We start from the raw sequence: 23,443 nt of genomic DNA on the forward strand, positions 1-23,443 counted from the left end.
AATAGTAAGAAATGGTAAGAGAGAAACGAAAACAGAAAAATATATTTGAATGAACAGTAAAGTATACATTAATTAAGAATTACAATATGGTAATGTTAATTTTCTGTTAATTAAAATCAATAATAAATCCAGGAATTAAGAATTATATTATATTAATAATAAATTAATTTAACTAAAATTGGTACCTACAAATTAATTTTAAATACAGTTATATTAAAATTAATGTTAATTACATTTGACCTAACCCACCAATCAGATCCACCAAAGTAGATAGCTTCATTGTCCTCACATTAATGTTTTTACTTTTATTTATTAGCAGTACAAATCACCAAAATTACTTCTATTTCCAAAATGAAAAAAAAATACAAAAATAATATAGAAATTACCAAAAACGAATACTATTATATAAATTATTAAATTAATAATTACCAAAATTAAATCACTTTTCCTATTTCATATTCAAAGTATTCAATCAATTTATATCGATTAAATTTTTAGTAATTTTTGGTTTTATGTTTATTAACCAAATAGTTTACAAATTACTAAAAATAAAATACCATTATATTAATCATTAAATTAATAACTACCAAAATTAAAGTATTTTTGGTAATTTATGTTCATAGCAATAGATAATTTTTTCATAATTTTTACTATTAATTAACAACATTTTTTGGTTTTATATTTATTAACCAAATAATTTACAAATTACCATGATTAAATACCATAATATTAATTATTAAATTAATTAACAGTATTATTGGTACTTTATATTCACAGTATTTAATAAATTTTTGGTTTTATATTTATTAATAAAAACAATTACCAAAAATAATTAAACAATTAATTAAAACTACAAAAAGTACTTTAAGTATTACCAAAAATTACCAAAAATCACCCAAAATAATTTAAAAATAATTGAAAATAATTATTATATTATTTACCTAAATAATTTCTAATTATTTTGAAATCAATAGTATCCAAAAATTATAGCATTTTATCATTTTTTAATAGTATTCATTAAATTTATATTTATTAATAGTATTTATCAATAAAATAATTACCCAAAATACTTTCAAAACTATAAAAACTACAATAAATTCATTAAAATTACCAAAAATAATTTAAAAATATCCATAAATAAATAAAGTTATATTATTTATTAAATTAATAATTACTAAAGGTTAATAAAAAATACCAAAAATATGTCTTAAATTAATAAATATAAAAAAATATCCATAAATTTAAACATTTTGGTAAATTTTACTTTTATTTTTAGTATTAATAGTTTTGGTAATTTGTGGTAATCTATTAGTATTAATAAATAGTATTTATTGGAATTTGGAAAACAGTATTTATTCCCAAAACTAAGTAAAATAAATACTTTTATCCAACATACTATAAAAGTACTCTAACAATATTTACGAAAAATACTTTGAAATTTACCAAAACTACAGTATGTATTAATAACAGTATTAATATCAAATATGGTTTAGATTAGTTAATTTTAATGACAATGTTTATTAGTTATCAATATTATGAACAGTATTTAATAATTAACAATATTTAATGACAATAACAGTATTTATTAATAACACTATTAATTAAATTAATTTGTGATAATAAAAATATTAATTATTGGTATAAAATTAATAACGGTACTAATTATTTGTATTAGAAAAATTGTCCGAAACCCATCATCACTTTTTATGAATTCTTTTAAACTGACCTTAACTTTTCAAAACGTTCAAAACTCACGTATCAAGTGAGATAACGGTAACTTGACTAACGGAATTCATTAATTTATTATTTTACCTTTCTTCCGCCGCTGAAATCTTTCTTTTTTATGTTTGTAGTTTAACGGTAGCATTATTTCCCTTTCTTTCTCTCACTCCGACTCCGCCCTCTCTCTCTATCTCTCTTTCCATCTACAGTATTACAAGTTTTGAAACCATGGTAATTTATGGTAATTTGTTGAAACAGCTCCTAACTAACCCTAACTCAAGGACCCAAGAAAGCAACTGTAGAGTCAGGAGGGGTTTCGGTGGAAATTCCTTCGCAAGACCCTCAATTGTTCCTCATCAGAGAAGCTTCAATCCAGCCACTCCGGCTACCACCACCACCACCGTTCATATCCTCTGCCAACGGCGACGATGATATCGTTCCTAGAGCGATTCGTTCATATCCACCCATCTCACGGTCGCTGCAAAGGGTAACAACCACTCCATCAATGGCCAGGCTATGACGGTCCGAGGGCTGGTGATCGACATGGGGTCCATGGAAACTCAGATTGAGGTGGTGAGGTTTGGCGACTCGGCTTACATCGACGTCGGAGGGGGAGTGCTGTGGGAAGATGTACTCAAACGGTGCGTACGGGGCTTCGGTCTGGCGCATAGCTTGCTTGAGCCCTTGATTCATACACGAGTTAATTCACACAAAATTAACTCTACGTATCCCTAGTTTGACATTTAAGCTCTTCTTGGTTGTGCACATAGCTTGCTTCCTTTTGAACACTTCAACTCCTAAGCACGTACTCCCTTTCAACTTTAACATTTTCAGCTCTTGTAAGCTACATAAATGTGAGAAACTTTGAAGCTTGAGCAACACACTTATTTCCTTCCCTAGACATAAACACATTGAAGCACTTGAAACAACATGAACCGTTTGGTCTATTTGTTGTCATCAACTCATATTAAGGCTGCATTTGGAAATGAAGCAAATAGAGTGTAAATCCTGGTTTAGGGTAAGTTTGCACTCTAATTCACTTTTATTTGTGTTTGGCAATATTGCATTTATGCATTGATAAATGATAGGTCAATGCATATTTACATTGATAATAAGATGTAAAAGTACATCAATAAAATAGAAATAAATTTATATTCAAGTGGAATTTTGATAAAAAAAAAAGTATATGCTTTATTGGAATTCATGTTTTCATCATTACAACTAAAAGTCTATTTGGTAAGAAGGTAAATTTATTCGATGCAAAGCTAACTCAATTTTGCAATTTATATGAATGGTTTTATACTCTCTATATATTTGCATTCACACTTATTTGCATTGTTTCCAAGCTCAGCCTAAAAAATTGGTCCATACCCAACAATAGTTTCTATTCTTTAAATTTGATGATTCACCAAATCAAGTGTTCTTAGTTCAGTTCTATTTTAATATTCAACAAATCATACTATGTCACCTCCAAATCTATGTGCACTTTTTTTTTCCCCTCTTGTATTCGCTTTCCTTGAAACAAAATTAGCATGGATTTGATGCTATAACATGAGTACTAGTTCTAGGAAAAAAAACTATGGCTTAAAAACGAAGAAAAACGAATGGGCCTTGAAACCAGTTCTGCCTTTGTATGTGAAACATTTTTGTTTTATTTTTAGCAACAAACTTTATAAATCGTTTTACAATTTATCATAAAATTTTATTATTTACCAAATCTCCTCCATCCATGGAAAACAAAGCTTCGTATGTGATATTTGATTATTTATCATAATCTCTGGTCACATGGCTGTTGGGTAGGACAGATAAGAGTAGTGATAGGAGAGCTCACTAAACCTAATAACCCTTCCTAGGCCAAGGGCCGAGGCTGACACTCAAAATTCCCACCAGGGTCATCACTGTCAACATCCTGATAATGGTGGGCCTGCCATCACCACGAGCCCACGGTGATAGTACCTTTTTAGCCTATAGAGCATCTTTTACCAATACTAGATAGCTACACACAAGCCTACAACCACAACAGGTTGAGGTTGAGGTTGAGTTGGTTCCCCGCTGGAAATCGAATCTTCTCTCATTCTACTACCATCACGTTGATTGTTGCCACGTGGCAAGTCAAGCCGCAAACGAATTGGGCCATTGAACGCAGACATGTGCATCTCTTTATGTGCACACCGCGCATGTAAGAATTTTCCCACCACGCATATTATCCATGACCATGAGACCTCGACACTTCGACAGGTAGTAGGTGAGCCGTGAAAAACCCCATTTTTTATCGCTCACCACCGACCAGTACATGAGAGAGAATGTAATGGGAGAGAGAGGGAACAGAATCACTTGATTCATCTGTGGGACCCAATGCTGTTTAATACCCTTAGATTAAACACCATATGATCCAGTACATGAGGGAACAGAGTCACCACCGACCAGTACATGAGAGAGAATGTAATTGGGAGAGAGAGGGAACAGAATCACTTGATTCATCTGTGGGACCCAATGCTGTTTAATACCCTTAGATTAAACACCATATGATCCAATGGTCACCAATGAAATTGAATACCAATTGATCCAACGGTCGTTGATTCCCTTTTGTCTTATTTTTGTGAAGGGTATTTACACAACGGTGATTCCATAAGTTAGACTGTTAGTGGGGGTACACTATCACGGTATCACAGCGGCATGGAGCAACCAAATAACAAACGGATAACAAGAAACTGACAGGAAAGGCGAGAGGGAGCTGACGGTCACGGGTCGCACTGTTTTACCCATTAACGCTTAAAAAATTATTACTTTAAATCCGCAAACAAACAAACACCTCTACTCACGCTCGTTGAAAATCAGAACCCCCCAATCATCCCACTCCTTGTCATTTCTACATGTTTCAGATCGGGTCGGGTCCCTAATGCCAAAACTCGTATCTTTACACACATCGAGGAGCCCATTATTCAGATTTTGAAGTGGGTGAGTTGGGGTTCGGGTCGGATTTAGAAAAAAAGGGTTTGCGGGTCACAAGTAGGGACATAGCTGTAGGTAACTCAATTTTGTTTGTCTTTTTGCCTGACTAGAAAAGCGTGGAACGGTGGAAGAAGCAACGAATAGGTGTGTAGTGACCAGTGAGAAAGGTGGTTCCGCTTCTGCATTCGGTATTCACCATGATGACTTCGTCGTCGTCGTCGTCGTTTTCTTCTTCTTTTCTGCTACAGTACTTGTTTCTATTCTGGACATTTGCTTTCTTTGGAGTTGTGAACGGAGCTTCTCCGGCGGTGCCTGTCGGCAACATTTCTCATGTGGAAGACGCTCAGTATTTTCATATGTACTACGGCCAGACCTTCAAAGTCATCAAAAATGCCATCGACGGCAAGAGCTATCTCCTTATTCAGGTACCCAAAACCATCTCTCCCTCTCTCTCTCTCTCTCTCTCTCTCTTTCTGGGATCTCTTTGTCTCTGTGCTTAAGCTAAAACGAACCATGGGAATTTCACTGGCTTATCATGCACCCATGAATGGTTCTGATTCAAGGGTGTGAAGTAAGCACCCCTGCGAATGTTTAGGTTTGGACCAATGAATTGGTCTTTTGTGCTGCAAGCCTTATGGCAGCAGTGTAATTTGATGTACGTACGAGTACCTAATCATGCAGTTGTTTGGTTATTAGTGTTTGTTGTATTCTTTTTGGACGGTGGAAAACCCAAAGTTTCTACAAATCAAATGGTTAGGATCACTCTACCGTCAAGTAACGGAGGAAGAAGAACCGTTCGTCAATTTTTATGCCGAGGGAACCCCTGTTTGGTTGTTACCTCTCCTGCTCTTAAGCGTTTTCTGGGAAATGTTTGGGAGCAGGGAGTAATGAGATCCAACTTGTTTTAATTTCGGTTTTTTTCTTTTTTGGTGAAGAACAATTCGAGAATGGCGACGAGGACAAAATACTGCACAGGGAGAATAAAATCGTTTGTGGTCCCACTGTCGAACTATTCCATTAACGTTGAGCATTTTCCAGGTATATCTCTGAATCCAAACAGTATAATGTTTTTTGTTCATTTATTTTAGTCGGTGGCATGTGGCGAGTGGCGTGCGCAGTGCGCTACATTTCTGGCCCACTGACCCATAACGCACTTTGGGATGCCCACCGCAAGAAAACAGCATTATTGAAGATTCCTGGACCCTAATTAGTCATTCTGGGGGCCCATGTTATCTATCGATGAAAACAATCAACTCCAAACCCATTTTAAGGAAGAATTAATATATATATATTTTTTTATATCTTTTGAAGGGTTACCCAACCCATAACCCCCTAACCCAGGTCTGGTGCAGGCGGGATAGTGAAGTAATCACAATATTTACATTAGCTGAATGAGGAATGAGGAATTCGGATTAGCTGAATGCGATGGCTGTCCAGCAGACTGTGGAACTAATGATAATAAATGTATAGGTTTCACTCTAAGAGGTGTAGTTCAATGCACTTTATCATTAGTATGGAAAATTATCATTGCTTTCATAGTCCATTGAACAACCATTGCATTCAACTAATCCTTTCCCATATTTGGAAGGGCTAAGCTGAACATTTATTTGAGCTGAAGCATTCTGGATAAGCTATTAAAGCGGCTGAAGCAGATAGAGAAAAGGCCTATCTGGGATCTTTTAATTTTTCACCAAGTATAGATTAAAGCTAAGCCGGCTGATTGCTTTGGTAAGGCAGTGGTGAATAGTCTGACTCCAAAAGTCAAGAGGAGAGTGGTGATCGTGAAGTCAGTGGAAGAGTGAGAGAGAGAGAGGAAAAAGGAAGAAGAGAGAGAATTTGGATCTCCTGAGTGGGTGTTTAATAAATATGACCTTCGTGGATGGGTATGGACTATATAGTGTTTTGCATCTCTATTTTTAAGAATCTTTTCATATTTTTTCCTTACATATTTTGCCCTTATATTTAATTAATGCACATGCCCTTAATAGTTATTTTGGAAAATTCTATTTAAATTAATACAAATAACTTTATTTGAGTGGTAATTGGCTTGAACCATTTTGGTTTGACTTGGGTCTATGCTGGGTCAGCTGGGCCTATGTACTTATATAAATCCACCATCCAACAAGCTGATTCAACTGCTTTGAAGCAGTCAAGCTATCCAAAGAAGCTGAAGTAGATAGCCAAAAAATGATTGACTGGCAATCGGTTTAGACTCTCCAGATAGGGGTGCAACTTGGGTGGGTTCAGGTTGGGTGTGGTTGAAGGTCAACCTAGGTCCAACCCGATGTTAGGCCCAAGTTTATCAACCCAATCTTAACTTGAATAAATCTACCACAGTTTGGGTTGGGCCGGGCTCAGTTGGCTTGGACAGATTTGAAAGAATTTGTGAATAAATTTTTATATGGTCATTTGTCATGATAGATATATATATATCCCACTTTTCCGAAAAAACATGGTTTGATATAAATATAATGAGTATATATGTATCTGTTCGAGAAGGCTTGGGGTGGGTTAGGCCGGGCTAATGTTGGGCTTGGGCTACCTAAGGCCTCAACACAAGCCCAACAAGGCCCAGGCCCAGCCTGCATCTCGATTCTCGAAAATGCAGGCCCAACCCGTGCAAAAGCTCGGGTTGGGTTGGGTTGGGTCGAGCACGAGTTAGGTCCACCCAAGCTGCACCCCCTATCTCCGGTTTTTTCACCAGGACTGTTTGTGTAGGCCTAGGCCGAAGGCAGTTAAAAGCCTTTAAAACGAGGCCTACCCGGCTTGCTGACATTGGTCCCTAGTTCCATGATTTCCATCTTTTGAACTGCAGCAATCCACGAGTTCCCTTCCCTCAACAGGACCAAGCCAACATATATATCGCATGCATTTCTCTTTTATTGCACCTTGACTTCTTGATCATTATGTGTTTATTTATTTGTTTGTTTATTTTGTTTGTTTTCAGTGTCCTTCTTTGAGGTGAGAATTTCTGGCTTCTTGAAGTGGTAATGCTTATTCATTTTTAACTTTTACAAGTAATGCTACTAGCAATGATGGCCATGATCTCTGGATATGTTTTTCTATTTGTTACTTGGCTATTTAGGATATGGATTTCAGAGAAAACAGTAATATTAATTTTCTAGGTTCCATGTAAGTGTTTAAAAGGGAGGCTCATTTTGTGGGCTGTGCCTTTCTTGAACACAGGTGTGCCTTGCCCGGCTTGTTTCTATGTTTTGATGAATTATTCTTCTTGAATTTGATATTGAATATGCAATTTACTATGTTGTAGATTGTAACTATGATACTCAGGGTTTAAACAGTTTAGCCTATAGGACTTGAACTTGAACATATAAGACCGCTACCTTTGTGTCAATAACAAGATATTATTCTACCTGATTCAACTGCTAGACTTTTTGAAATATTTTAATTCTTTCAGAACTTATGTTTTCATATTCTTGTATAATAAATTTTTTTTTTTTCAACAGTAACACTTTTCTTTGTTTAGGTCTGTACTGCCTTAATAGTTGCCCCTTAGGCTTTGGGATCCCCTTGCACTGATTGATTAGGATGATCAGAAACCACCATTCAATGTGTCTCAGTTGAAGATTAATAGGGAAAAAATCAATTTAAATTCTTGTACAAATGGTGTTTAGAGTAAATAATTTTGCAGTTACCAAATTTTCTATTTGAACTTTTTGAAGGCACTTAAAATTATCCATGGGTCAGGCATCTGATCATGTTGATTTTTGATATAGGCCCTTTCATAAGTTGAACCCGCATTATGATTGGTTTTCATGATTGAACATTTGGCATGTGGTATGTTATGAGGGCCCAGACTGTAATTAGTGGTTCTGTTTCTAGACCTGAGATAATCTTTTTCCGCTTGTAACCTATGTGATTATAGTGTCTCTATGGACAAGGAAGATAGGCTAGCTTTGGTTAAACCTGGGACACCCTAGCATGGGGTCTTGTACTTGGATGGAATCCTAGCTTGATCCTTCCGAACCCATCCCATGATGTCCTGAAAGGGTGTTAGGCCTGAGCTTAAGTATGATATAAATGCAACTTCAATTTCTAGGTCTGGGCACCCTAAGAGGAAATCATAGAGATCAAATTCCTTTATTCATAAGACTACATCATCCTGTTATAGCTTGAAAGCTCCTCTCAAGGTCTCAATCACCAATCCACTCCACTCTAAAGAGTAGGTTAGCTTTAATCCTTTTAGGAGGGTAGACACTTTTCCTCTTAAAGAGTTACCTTCCCAACTGATCTTGAAGACCTCAATAGAATACTGCCTTAATGATTTCTAAAGACACCTCCCTCCTCGAGGTACCAGAGTAGACTAGGGAACAATCATCAAGGTTAATCTTAACAATTAAGTTCTTTGGTGCTACCCAATTTTAAAGGGTGTGCTTTCTTTTTGTGTATGCCCAACTACCACTTGCTATCCCCGTAGTATGGAGCCCCATAGAAACCCTTTTGATTTCATCACATGTAGAAATCCAACGAGCCACTTTCATCATTTTGACGTGAGAGATGATATCAATCAAAACCTCCTTGTCGTTAAATATTCCTGAGTTCTAGTTGTCTATATTATCTTAAGCCAATGAAGTTTCGTTGGAAGTTCTGTTAATTTCAAAAAGAAAAAAAGAAGTTTGTTGGAAGTTAATGTTTTGTAGAATGCTTTAGCAGAATACAATTGAATCTAGCTAATGCTTAAATAATTCTAGGAAGATAACTGAAAGGTTTATGCTAGAACTAGTTATCAAACAAACTAGAGTGAATTGAGCTTTGGTCATTGTGAAAGATTCAGTACAAATAAAATTTAATGTAAGGATAATCTAGAATTCTTTTGGGGTGAGATTGTAATTAAGGGGAGTTTGATGTAAAGATAATCTATTGTAGATAACAATTGCTAGTTTACTAGATTCTATTTGTATCTTTGTATATCTTTGTTTATAAGTTTTAATAAAATTTTGTTTGTTACTAATAAAAAAAGTACAAATACATTTAAAGCCTAGGGATATCTTTGTACATTTGACGGGGGAATCCACCTGCAAGCAAACCAAGAGAGAAACCATTTCCGAATATATGCAACAAAAGGGCAAGAGATTTCAAGGGAGGGCCCTTGGCTCCTATAGGAAGCCCCTCATCATCCTCTCCAATTTTCTACCCACACCTTTGGAAATCTTGAGTACAAACAAAAAGTGTATAGGAAGATTAGCTAGGGTAGACCTAATCAGGGTAATCCTACCACCTAATGAAAGGTAACCCTTCTTCTAAGGGGCAAGCCTTTAAGCAAATATTTCTGTCACCAAATTCCAAAAGCTAAGGTTCTTTAGATTATCTCCCAAAGGTAAACCTAAATATTTCATGGGTCACTAAGGAACAAGGCAACCCAAAATATTTGAGCGATATGTTACCTCCCCCCCCACCAAGTTAATCCCATTATGCTTTATTGAAATTCAACTTGAGGTTTTACATTTGTTCAAAAAGTTGCATGACTAATTCAAATTCCTTACCCACTTCAGATCACCTCCTTCATAAAATAAAAGCATACCATCTGCAAACCGCAAGTGGGTACTTGGCACACCATCTCTATTTATTCTCGAACCTCCCACTATGTTTCTTGAGTCAGTCCTAAGAATTAATCTTTTGAGGGCATCTACTATGAATGTAAAAAGAAAGAGAGAGAATGGTCTCCTTGTCTAATTCCTCATATGACAAGGAAAAATCCACCATTTTCCATTCACTAACACAAAATAATGACAAGTTCTAAGACAACCCATAATCCACTTAAACCATCTCTCTCCAAAACCATAGTTTCTCATCAATTCTAGCAAGAATGACCAATCCACAAAGTCAGGCATTTTCCAAATCTAATTTGAAAATTACGCCTTTTTTTCCTATTCTTTTCATCTTCTCCATACATTCGCCAACGATCAGGATTTGGTCTTCACAAAATCCCCTTGATTAGGTGAAATGATAAAAGGAAGAACTTGCCTAGTTCTCAGAGAAAACACCTTATCTATTATTTAGTGTAAGCTATTCACCAAGCTAATAGGTCTAAACTTTTTTGGATGGACAACACCATTATTTTTAGGAATCAATGCAGTGCAAGTTGAATTCAATACTAGATCTCGTAATTGTAAATCCATCTGGCCCTCGGGTTTTGGACTTGTCCATAGAAAAGACTGCTTCCTTAATTTCCTCTAAGGAACTCCTGAAGATTGCTTTACAGTGATCCACAAAAACCATAGCTATCTCTCTTGGATGAGTGATATCCTCACCTTCTATCTCCAATTTGGACACAAAATTCTTCTTTCTCCTATCAATGGCCATAGCATTAATATACTTTGTGTTTCTATCACCCTCTTTAATCCATTTAATTCTCGATTTTTGTCTCCAACTAACCTCTTATGCAAAATGTCCTCTAATTGCTTTTTCAGCAACCACCTTAGTTCTCTATCTCCTTTGGGAGTTGGGGCCTTATTGTTTCTTTTGACTTGTAAAAAAGCTACCATTAAATTGATTACTCAAAAATGTAGATTGTGAAAGTTCCCTATTTTTTATGTTGTTTATCTCAAATCCAATTTATTTATTTATTTATTTCTACTTAAAGCAGCTTCTGGGTCTACTGGGGACCTTGAAGGGAATTACATCAGATTCTGTTGCTTCTCAATGTTTATTGAAATCATACACTGAAGGACAAATTGAGATTTTAAACAAAAGTGATTCCCAACAGCTTACACAATTCTCAGCATACTTTGTTAGTAGCATTGATCGACAACAAGGTTGCAATTCTGCCACATTTCTAGCAACTGAAGAGGATACTCCTCTTCAGGTAAATTTCTGACATAGAATGATGTATAGGTATTGTCATGTATATATTCATGAAATTCATTACCGACTTATTTTATTTATTTTTCTCAGAGGGCAGAATGGATCAAGTATTTGGGAGTCTTTGCAAATTCAGAAGTTCGAGCAAATCAAGTCTATGATGCAGTACGTTTGAATGTTATGATGAAGAATTTTCTTTGCATCACCTAATGAAATGTAATTAATGGTCTTAACTTTAGACGGTAATGAATAATGAATTTGTCTTAATCTTTATATAGTGATAATTAGTGACTGTATAAAAGGACAATGTGGAGTTGATTTCATAATCTCCAACTCTGATGACAGAATAATTTCATTCTAAGTCTCCACTACAACCAGCCAGAGACCTTACGAACTGAGCCAGTTTCCACTGTCTTAGAATGACCTAACAGTATGGGCATTATCCAGTTTTAGTGTAGGAGTCTTAACCATATAGAATGGTCATCAAATTTATTCTCCCAAAGAAGAGTAATCAGTTATTTAAGATGTTCTTGATGACCATATTGTGTTCTCTAGAAGTGGTTACCAGAAGTATCTTAATATGTGGAGAGGAAAATGTTTATCAGATTGCAAGTGGATTACTGATGGTGGCTTACAAAGTTTCTATGTATTAAACTAGCTCTATAAGAGCAGTACAATTCTCTAAATTTGCAAGGGATGAGGTTCCTCAAGTTGATAAGAGATCACAGGGATCAGTTGCAAGCTTTCAGAGCATGTAAGATATGCAATAAGAAGCAAAATGATAACTCACTATCCTTAATTTATGGCGTGACAATGAAACAAGACTGACCTGGACCTTCAATGAAGCCTTGTTTAGGGAGTAATTGGATGCATTGGATAAATCATTACTGGTTTCTCTTTTGTTTACATTTTTGTATATATGTGGTGGCATTTTAAAGATTTATTAACTGTCTTCATGTTTATGATGTTGTAGCCCTGCACAAAAGTAAAGAAAAGAAAAATTAAATGTAAATCTTTCTTGTGCACAAGAGCAGCAATTGTTTTGTCGCTTTGGTAGGAAAAGAATGCAAGAATCTTCAAGGAGCAGATGTAGAAGCTTTTGTACAGCTTATTTCAGTGAGTGTAGCTAATTGGATTAAATCCTTGGAAGCATTCAAGACTTTTAGAGTTGATTAAAGAAGTAAATCTGACTTCTAAATTTGATAAGAAACTTTATTAAAGAAGTAAAAAAGTGAGAAAGGAAGAAAACAGCAGAATAGAAGAAGGGGATGGAGAAGAAGAAGAGGATTCGATAATCACTTCTCTCCCCTTACTAATCCTTTTTATTAATCTTCACTAGTGTGGTTAATTACAAATCAGCCCTTAAGTGGGGCGTCCAGCTAAGCATAAACTTAAAATAACTTGGAAGAAGTTAACAGGCCCATTAGCATACAAAATAAATAACCTACTACTGAAACATAAAATAGACACTAGGGCCCATTCGGCCCAGTCTCTCAACAATTAAATCATTGAAGGCTGGAGTCATATTCCCAAGACACCACCAGCAGAGTCTCATTGCACTGGGAATATAAACCTCTTCCTCAAAACCACATAAAGCTAAACTTTGATGGATGCAGTTTATGGAATCAAGGAAATCAGGTGTTTGAGGAGTTTTCATAAATCATTAAGGCCAAATGCTTTTTATTGGATCCTGTTGCAAGGTTTATGTTTAGCATCCATTTTGAACTATACTAATATAATAGTAGAGTGTGAAGGAATAGAGGCCCTTGTTATTGGTGACATTCATTTTAGGAAACTCAGCATTTTTCTCTTGGTTGAACAGCTAATTCAGCTGGATTCACAAATCCGTTCACTCTCTAACAGACTCACTGCAAGGGAAGGTTTCTTGAGTAGAATTTTACTAGGATGCAAGTATGTAATCCATTAGGATAAAGGTCTTTTTGTTCCATTGGATCAACTCACACAATGTGTGTGTACATGTGTGTTTGTGTGTTTATATTTTTGAGTAAAAAACGTGGTTAATGATATTTGAGTCAACTTTTCTGTATATAATGCTTATGGAGACTGTTTCTTGTAAACCCTAAAGTGACTCTAGGTATCCTTTGAGTGATTCTGATTTTTTTCTCTTCTTCTTCTTCTTCTTCCTCTTCTCTCTCTCTCTCTCTCTCTCTCTCTCTCTCTCTCTCTCTCTTTCTCTATTTTCTTTGTTATTTTACAAGCACATATTATAACCATAAGCATCCAATAAATTCTTCACAAAAAGTGATCTTTCGACATCTAAAAAGGGCAGCCCAGTGTACGAGTCTCATGTGAATACCTGGTCTGGGTATAGACAGATATACACAGCCTTATCCTGTACATACAGATAGGCTGTTTCCAAGACTTGAACGCTGGTCGCCCAGGTCGCAATGGAGCAACCCAACCATTGTACCAAGGTCCACCCTTGATCATCCAACATGTATAAGGACTAACTAAAATTGATCCAAGTATGTTTCCTGACAAGTTTACATGAAAGCCCAAAGTTTTCCTATTTCAGAATGTTTTTCCTTTTATGCCAAACCATCTTTGCATGACATTATATTACTTTTTCTATTATAAGTTTCCATCATCTTTCATTGTACCAAAATTTATACTTGAACTCCACCAAAAACTGGGGTTTTGGGAATTTTCATTACAAAGAGATTCTATTCTTTTGTTGAGAAGTTACTCATGGTGCATTCAAATTAAACTTCCAACAAAAACCATCATTACAATAATCATTAAAAGGTTTCTTTAAATATATTACATCCTTAAGCTTAGATTTTCTGACCCTTTTTAACCCTTTTACCTTCAGTCCTAAACTTTTTCTAGTTCATTGCTACTCTTTGAGGCTAATCCTTTTGTCATTCCAATCCTATGTCAATTTGGTATGAGAGTAGTCAGTCCTACATCAGACTAACTTTCACTTTCTTTTGTTTTTCTCTTGCTTCTATAATGGCACATCTTGATGCTCTTCATGACGTCATGCATTAAAATGTTGTTTTCTATTAATAATTCGATTCTGTTACTGATCAAAATAGAAAAAGAAATAGGAAGTCAAGAATGAAAGTAGAATTAGCTGAAAAAATTGGACTCAAAATACTTACATGGTCTCTAATCACATATAATCTTTCTTCCAAGATTGAAATATCTGTAGCCATTTCTGCTGAAAAATAACCAAGTTTTTAACTTTGACATTTTAGTGCCTTTGCAGGTGAAAGAAAACTATATGTGCTTGGCTAAAGCTGCAGCAAGGAATACATCCTCGTTCAAACCTGTAGTAGCTTGGTTGGAATATAATGAGGTCTTTATACCCAAAAAACATACAAAACTACCATATTTCATTTTTTTTTTGGTTATCTTGCTAAATCAGAAGAACCGTTTGGTATTGCATATTGGGCCAGTTGCATTAGAATTAAAGAAATAGTTTATAGTGGTTACAGATTATGCACATTATATATTTACCACCCTTGGATATAATTAATTTTTTACAAACTTTTCATTCAAATTTGCAGGGCATTTGGTCTTTCACTAAAGAAGGATACAAGATGAAGGTATGGATTTTATTTCTCAAATTATTGCAAGGTTACCTCAGATGACAGCATGATATATAACATTTAGGTGCACGAAGGTTACTAATGGTGGATTTATGGACTAATTTACTTCCATGTGCTTGTGCAACACATGGAAGATTTTAGTATCATGGTACTTAAACCCCCATTGGAGATGCATGCGTAAGGGTTGTTTAGCAAAATCATACTTGGATGTGTTTGATTAATCCTTTTGGATGACTAGTTTCTTATAGTCATGTAGCAATTTGACCCTTAAAACTTATAATCTCACATGTTGTAGTTCTGATGGAAGCTTATAAGACAGAATCATTAATGCACCAGTCTAGTTATGAGATGCGGAGCTTTTTTATTTCTTTTTGTATTTATGTATTTTTAGATAGTGGGGGTATTTAGGCCATTTTATTATCTTAGCTATGGGGCCTGGCTTAGTCATTTGTCTTCTCTGTTGATATTTGTGTTAAAAATTTTTTAGTGCATTGGTTAATTAGTTTAGGATTATCTAGTTTTGTGATGACTGTCAGTTTTGTAATTTCTGTTTTCTTTAATTCTAGTAGGATTTGGCCATCTGTATGGTGTAATTTCTGTTTTCTATTTTATCCTAAGTTCAAGAACGTGGTGGATGATAATTGAATTGATATTGGAGTGATATTTTCTGACTATTATGCTTACGGTGAGTGATTACCATAGACCTTAGAATAATTTTAGGCGCATGTTCAATGTTTCTGGGTTTCTTTCTCTATCTGCTCTCTAGATCTGTAAAGGCCATTAAATCCATCAAAAGCCCATAAATTAATCATTGAAGGAGTTTATTTCACTTCTCTATAGGACTAAAATTGATCTGAATGATCTGAATATGCTGTTCTTTAGCTTACATAGAATTGACTATTCCTTATGATGTGTGATTTACGTAACTCTAGAGTGAGTCTAGATGCCTATTTAGTTATTGTTGGTTTCCTCTCTCACTTTTATTTCTCTATCTTCTCTCTAGATCTTCAAACAGATATTCTATCTATAAACAGACCACAAAATGTTAATAAAGAGGATTTTCTTTTGCATTCCTAAAGGATTGAATTGATCCTGGTACCTTTTTTTCAGTTTACATCAAAGCTCTAAAGGTTTTCATCTAAACCATTTTCATCAATTTGTTCCAATTCATCTTTGATTTATCTCATATTTGGACACCTGATATAACTTCCTATTACCTTTTATCATACCAAATTTTGTTTTAGACTCTATCTAAAGCTTTAATTTTCTGAACTTTGTCCTTTTTTCTTTTAAGGGAAATTTTTAGTCCTTCTTTTGAAAGCTAGCCTAGAATGGATTATATTAAATCAGCCTATACACATCATCCTAAAAATCTCTACATTTTCCTTAGAAAATTTCCACCTCAAAATATTTAAAATTTCCTATATTCATACAGTCCAATTGGCCATAGACATTCTATAGTTCTCAGTGATTTGGCCAAGAACCTTTCTAACTCCTATGCCTTTCTCATAGTCTTAAATTGTACCAAACCCTTCTTACCCCATTATTACCCTCTTTGGACATTAATTGCTATTTTCCTACGTGGTCCTACAGCAGTTGATGTTGTTGGTGTAATCAGTCCTACAACAACTTGGTACTAGAGTTGTTAGTCCTACACTAGTGCCTCAAACTTGGCTTTCATTTATTTAGATGTTCTCATACAGAAAGGGTCATCTATCAGTGGTTTTGGTTGGCCATGTTTATTGAGAATCATTTCCATGTCTTTCCGATTACATGGGAAGTTTTAGATCTGGTTTAATTCTGCCTGAAGGAAATAATTCTACATGCAACATTTGTCTTTTCTTTATCTCAAAAAAAAAAAAAAAAAAAAAAGGAAAAGAATGCCATCTTATGTGCAATCCTCTTTTCATATTTACTTCCTCCAATCTTGTCCCCAGCAATCATTTCTTTGACTCATTTTCTTGTTGTTAAATGTTAAACAACTAATGTTGAAAAAGAAAAGCAGGATGGAGATAGGTTTACATGAAAACAGGATGAAAGACTTCTGTGTATTCTGTAAATCTTAAATTATGAAGATTCAGTCGGGCAGGATTTCATTCCTCCAATAAGTCAATGTTACAGACCAACTAGTAGAAAGGGAATGCTGGACACCAAAATGTCCTTAAATGAGGTCTAAATTGATGGTGAAATGAATTCCAACAAAGAAGTATTCTGTCTGTCTGTAAACTAAAGTTGGAAGATCTAAAACCAAAGCTTAATGAAATTGAACAATCCAAAAAAGTTAATTTATGACAAAATGTTGAAACATTTGGATTTTAATATTTGGTTAAAACATAAAGATGCTCAAAATGGTAATTCCTGAATTTATAGTGCTATGGGATTAGCCAACCCCAAAATTTGAAGGGAAAAAATGAACAAGATAAAGAATAAAAAAATTCTTAAACTTGATTCCAGAAAAAGGATGAAACATTTACATTAATGCTGAATTTAAAGTTAAATGTGGACAAAATGGATCTATCCTCAATTTATTGTCCAATGCGACAAAATCAACCCAAAACCTGAAGATAATGAAGAAATGTACTGCTTGATGAATCGGGTTAAGAATTGCCAAAGCTTCTCTATGTTTCCTACTTAAAATTTATTGTCCTTGTGATCCCAAGTTTGATACCTCAGTGAGACGGCCAAAAAAGTTAAGTTCCCATACATGTAATACTTTCTGGCAGTGGTCAAAGACATTTTTAGCTTGTTACTGCTTGTTTTGTTATCTTACATTTATTATATACTGTATGCAGTACATAGAAGATGCAGGTGGGGAGAATGTGGATGACTCTATCAACAAAGCTACTTACGACATCTCTATTCCTGATGATTTGGAGGCATTCCATGCCATTTTATGTGTAAGGATCACTCTCAATAGATAACAAATATCCCTAATTGATATCATTATTATCATTATCTAAGCCTTCTCCAAACTATATTGGGTCGGCTGCATGAGTCCTGTTTTTCCATTCTGTTCTATTTGGTGCCATATCCCTTGTTAAACTATGAGTGCTTAAATCATTTCTCACTAAAAGATCCCCTATTGATATGTCCTTAGTTTGTTGAAGAAAATTTACACGTCATCTTTGCATTTTGAATGGTCTAAATATTTGAAATGGAAATTAAATTGGTCCACCCAACCCCATATAGTTAGGATAAGGCTTGGATGATGATGAAATCCAATTGGTCCAAGAATGATGATGATATGAAACTTTGTAACTAGCTCACTGCCATTTTAATGCCTTGTTAGTAGTTATTTGAAGTTTGAATGGTTACAAAATGTATGTTGTTCAAATATCATTGCTTGAAAAGGTGATAAAGAATGTTTCAGCCTTAGTAATTCCTCTTGCGGTATTCCCTCTATACCTTATTTTGATGACACATAGGGATATTGACTGGTTATCTACACAAGGGAATGCATGTCAAGAGTGGTGGTTATAGTGTCAGCAAGGGTATTCCAATAATCTTCTTGCCAAACTTATGCCAAGTTGAGGAGGGGATTGAAGTGGTTCCTCAAAGACAAGTTGTGAGGATCTCAGTTTCCTTCTAGTAGGCCCAATTTTATTTATGGTAGGATGTCCCAGTCATAGAGACATAAGGCATACCTAGAAAATTAAATTTCAATGAGCTTCTAATAAAAATTCCTTGGACTTTTTCTCTCTTTCAGACAGTGGATGTAGTCATTGATGAAACTTTTACTTCTGATGTGACTGGATACAACCTCTCGACATTTCTCCAAAACATCAATGTAGAAGATCACTCTTGTTTTGCTTTTCTTGCTAATCAAAGTGTCTGGAGATATGACAAACGAGTCCAAAATTCTACCACCATTGGTAAGATGTTCTTCACTCACTTCTTTAATATCATTCCCCCTAAGTTCCTAACTCATGAATATTGATTCAACTTCTTCATGAAAGTTCAAATTCCTACTAAAGAAATTAATGACGCATTAAATGATTTATTTCACTTAAATTTCTCTATTGCTTTCTTTGTGTTTGTTCAAATGCTTTTCTTGACTGATTGTCTATGGTGATTCTACAATCAACATATTACTGTCAAAATGATAGATTATTATATTTCCAGACACAGACCAGACCAGCCAAGGTGGTTTCTATACCATTTTAAATCAACATTGAATTGGTTCAACAACCAGTTGGTGTCAAAGTGCTCTTTAAGAGCGTTCCTGATTTGTTGATTTGCATCCTAGTGCTACTGCATTTATATTACTTTGTATCTGCTTGTATGCTTTATCACTGTTAGGATAACATAATCCTACAAGCTTCTGATTTTATTCTTATCTTGTTTTTGGAAAATAGAGCATATAGATATATATACTCCGGACAACCTTTATATCTCTTGTTGTTATTGACAACTATGGAGATTGGAAGACTTATGGTTCTCTTTTTTTCTTTGAAGGCATCTTACGGTTCTCTTGTAGCTTCCAAAAGAAGAGATCAAACGATAAAGGATGTAATTGAATGAATATTCTCACCCCTAAATAATAACTTTTCTTAAGAGGGAAAATTGAAATGTACAGTAAAGTGTAATGTTACAATTACAATGGTCCTATTGTATTAGAATATCATAAATGAAATAAAACAAGAAAATAATGGCCATTTACAATACTTGTCTACACTCCCCTCAATCTGATGTGGTTATAGCATCAGTTCATTTACAAGAAACTCATCGATGGCTTTGAGTTGTGGCTTTGGTGAATATGTTGTCAAGTTGAAGATCTGAAGGTAGTGAATGATCTAGTGCACTATAAAGAGATCAGGATGATATGCAGCAGAGACAAACTGACTCACAACTTGCACAGCATAGGCAATGTCAGGGTGCGTTATTGTAAGATAGATAAGGTTACCAATAAGGCGTCTATACAAGGTGGGATTTTGTAGGAGCTCTCCATTTCTGCAATGTTTCAAATTTAATTCCTTATGGGTATCAACTTGCTTGGAGTCTATAAGATGGGCAAGCTTAATTAGATCCAAGGAGTATCTTCTTTGATTCACAAAGTGTCCATGGGATAAGTAAACCTTCAACCCAGAAAGGCATGCCAAAGATGCTAGCTCCTTCATCTTAAAGGTGCTTTGAAGGTGTAACTAATGTTGCTGAAAATCTTCTATGTTATCACCACTTTACCAGTTATGTAATGAACATAGACTAGAAAGAGTGTAAGGCCCTTATGATGAAAGAAGATGAACAAAGATGAATAACACTCATCCAACTGCACAAGAACATGACAGAAGTGCTCAAACCAAGCACATGGAACTTTCTAAGGCCGTATAGAGATTTATTAGGATGGTACACAATAGATTTATCTGTATACCCAAGGGGAGGCTTCATTTAGATAGTCTCTTTTAAATGGCCATGAAGAAAAGCTTTGCAAACCAGTTTTGAAAGATACCAAAGAAGATCATAACTGTCCCTGTACAATTTCTCTTTCCACTGCACCTAAATATTGAATGTCTTATCCCGTAAAAGGTCCTACAAAATTCTGAAAAATATGCTGAGTCCTTCAAAATACCTCTCATTGAATGGAAAATTGGGATCTTGTTTTCTAACTGTTCAGTTGCTTGCCTCTCCCAAGGATAGTTCTTGTTATTCCCTTGCAGAAAATAGCTTTCAAAAGTAGAAGATTGATATAAAGGCGTAGTCAAATGAATATCCCCAATCCTAAAGTATAATTTTTATTAAGATGGAAAATGATATTCACAATTACAGAAATGCCCTTGGGGCAATTCATGTGTGTTACAACAGTCCTATTTCATTTCAATATGATAAAGGAAACAGAACAAGAAAATAAAGCCATTTACAGATCCCTCTGCCTACAGGTATCTAGGGTGGAGGGGCAAGTGTGGGTGAATATTATATGCTTATATGACCACCATGAATCTCCCAACTAAAAGTTATGCATACCCATACAAAATTTGCTCCCTCCATCATGTATATCAATGAATTATATATAGATATGATTATATTTTAATGAGGATTGGTAGGAACCCGTTCCAAGGTGCATTACCCTGAACTTACTGCTGCTATGCCACTGCCCATGGAATGATGAGTCTGTCTCCTAGTGTATCTTTTCATGAGTTACACCATATTTGTGGTGGTGCTGAAGTCTGGTTATGCATACTTGGTTACTTCCTAGAAATCCTCTTTTATAATATTTCTATAAATATAATACATATGCAAATAAAAAGCCGAAATTTTAGGATATACTATATCTAGTACTTGTATTTATTTGTAATTTTACTAACCCTTATTGGCTTACAAGAATAGGTTTGAAGTTGCCACACCTGGAAAAGGAACCTAGTTAGTTACCTAGAAGGTTCAATTTGCTTTCTTCTCTACCTGTGGAGGATTTTAGATGAATATGCTTTTATAGTGATTGTCATTGACGATCACTCACGTATGTCAATATGATTGTCATTGACTAATCAGATACTCTATGGTTTATGTAGGTTTAACGATGTAATAGTGATATCTGTGTGGTTTTCTAGATTAAAATCTTACATGTAGCAGACTAGCTTCTGCCCGCAGAATCCAAATGTTTTGCTCTCCATGCTTTGTAGAGACAAATTTCAGTCCAGCAAGGCATTTACTCTTTTCATGTGACTATAGATCCACCTTTCTAATCATTCTTCTTAGATTTAGAAAATAAAAATGTAAGTCTTCAATTTCTAGTTTTGACTAGGATCAAATACACAGCTTGCCAGCTGGTGGGTATTTAGTAAATCATTTGGAGTGACTAAGGTAATTATTCTAAAAGGAAACCATAACTGATCTGTTAGAAATTTGTATATGGTTATTAACTTGGGAAAAGCTAATATTGGATGCTGGCGTATACATAGGATTGCGGATATCAAAACATGACTGATTGAATGGATGGGTATCTAAAGAATGGTTTGTAAGCTTCAAAAATTATTTATCCTGTCTCTAGCATGCAGGAAAAGGCAATCAAAATATAAACAAGGGGGATTTACATTCCATCACTCAAAACCGAAGCCAACTCCAAACTGCTACTGTGAGGCCTTCAATTCTTTCCACCTCTTCTGCACCGATCTAAGGAGGCTCTTCCTTCGTGCTTGGGCTCAAGGATGGTTGGGAGAGCTTGGACCTGCCCCTTTTATAGATGAAGGTGATAGAGTTGTTCCATAACTGACTCTATCACCATAAATACTTGAACATGTAGCGTTGCTCTCACATTACAAGTGGGTGCCAATCTGTTTTTGAAATCAAAGTAAATTAAATTTAATAATTATTTAAGACCAAAAAATATAACATGGTTTAGAAGGGCTACATCATCTCCTTAAGTAGCTTAGATATGATGAATCATCTGAATAACTAACTTTTTTTATTAAATGTCATCATTGTACCACTTATAGATGGTTGTCATGCTTCATCAGCTTTTGTCATCATCATTACTGCAGCTTTTCTAGATAATGTCTTCCACATCTTTAATACTTTTATTGACTGAATTTACTGTTAATTTCATCTTATGTGAAGACTGGTATGATGGAGCCATTTCCCAGCCTCAGTTGGTTCTAGCAGATTTTATTGAAGCCCTCTTCCCTACAGGCAACTACACGACAACATTCTTGAGAAATCTTGCAAAGGTGGGTTGCCCTCCCTTCTGATGAATGACTAAAATATAAAGAAAAAGAGAAAGGTCACTTACCATGTGCAATGGTGAAGTTCAATCTAACTGACTAGAATAGTTCACCTTTTTCCTCCTATTGTGCTTAAAGTTGTCATGAATGTGTGTAGGCTGAAGGTGTTGTAAGCATTGGTCCTGAGATGTGTGACAGAGATATCACCACGGCTATGGAACCCGCCATGATAGGTTGCTAATGAAACCAACAATTATCAAGGGTTTGTTATTAGCTATTTGCATTTTTTTCTTATAATCTCTCAATGCAGTTCTGTTAACCATTTTTTTGCCCTTTTCTTATGTTTATTCTTTAATGTGACTCATAATTGAGGTAAGGTACTTCATATGCTTAGTGGATCTTACAATATATACATGTTAAGAACTTGTGGAGCCATTCACCGGTACTGTAGCCTAACTAATTTATTTTAGCATGTAAAGTTGAACCAGGCTTTTCAAATAGTAATGGTTATCTATATTATGACACTCGGTAAAACTTGGCAGTTAAACATTTTTAAAGGATTATCTTTCTTTATTCTTTTCATTATTACATTGTTTTTTTGTCTAAAATATTTCTTTGTAGGCTGCTTTATATGAAAACGTATTTATCCTTGAATTGGAATTTCTTTTAGTTAGTGGAATCATCAAAATATATTAGATCTACAACATAGGATTGTATAAC

At 34.9% G+C, this 23,443-nt stretch overlaps 1 protein-coding gene across 4 annotated transcripts; it reads left to right on the forward strand.

Moving 5' to 3' along the window:
• The first annotated feature begins 2,770 nt into the window (after positions 1-2,770).
• Positions 2,771-23,257, forward strand: LOC148855499 (plant/protein). Of its 4 annotated transcripts, XM_088986506.1 has the most exons (12): positions 2,771-4,680; positions 4,785-5,099; positions 5,610-5,712; positions 7,622-7,635; positions 11,282-11,500; positions 11,590-11,661; positions 14,729-14,818; positions 15,030-15,068; positions 17,864-17,968; positions 18,778-18,943; positions 22,620-22,729; positions 22,881-23,257. In XM_088986506.1, exons 2-12 carry the CDS (start codon positions 4,872-4,874, stop codon positions 22,962-22,964), a joined length of 1,230 nt encoding a protein of 409 aa, XP_088842632.1. In that variant the 5' UTR covers positions 2,771-4,680; positions 4,785-4,871; the 3' UTR covers positions 22,965-23,257. The 4 variants fall into 4 exon arrangements, with proteins under 4 accessions (XP_088842632.1, XP_088842633.1, XP_088842634.1 ...); XM_088986507.1 differs by lacking the exon at positions 2,771-4,680 and having other exon boundaries at positions 11,402-11,500; XM_088986508.1 differs by lacking the exons at positions 2,771-4,680; positions 11,282-11,500.
• The last annotated feature ends 186 nt before the right edge of the window (positions 23,258-23,443 follow it).

The sequence above is a fragment of the Nelumbo lutea genome, chromosome 4, assembly GCF_056320005.1.
Source record: "Nelumbo lutea isolate HS-2025 chromosome 4, American lotus-T2T, whole genome shotgun sequence".
Classification (NCBI taxonomy): domain Eukaryota; kingdom Viridiplantae; phylum Streptophyta; class Magnoliopsida; order Proteales; family Nelumbonaceae; genus Nelumbo; species Nelumbo lutea.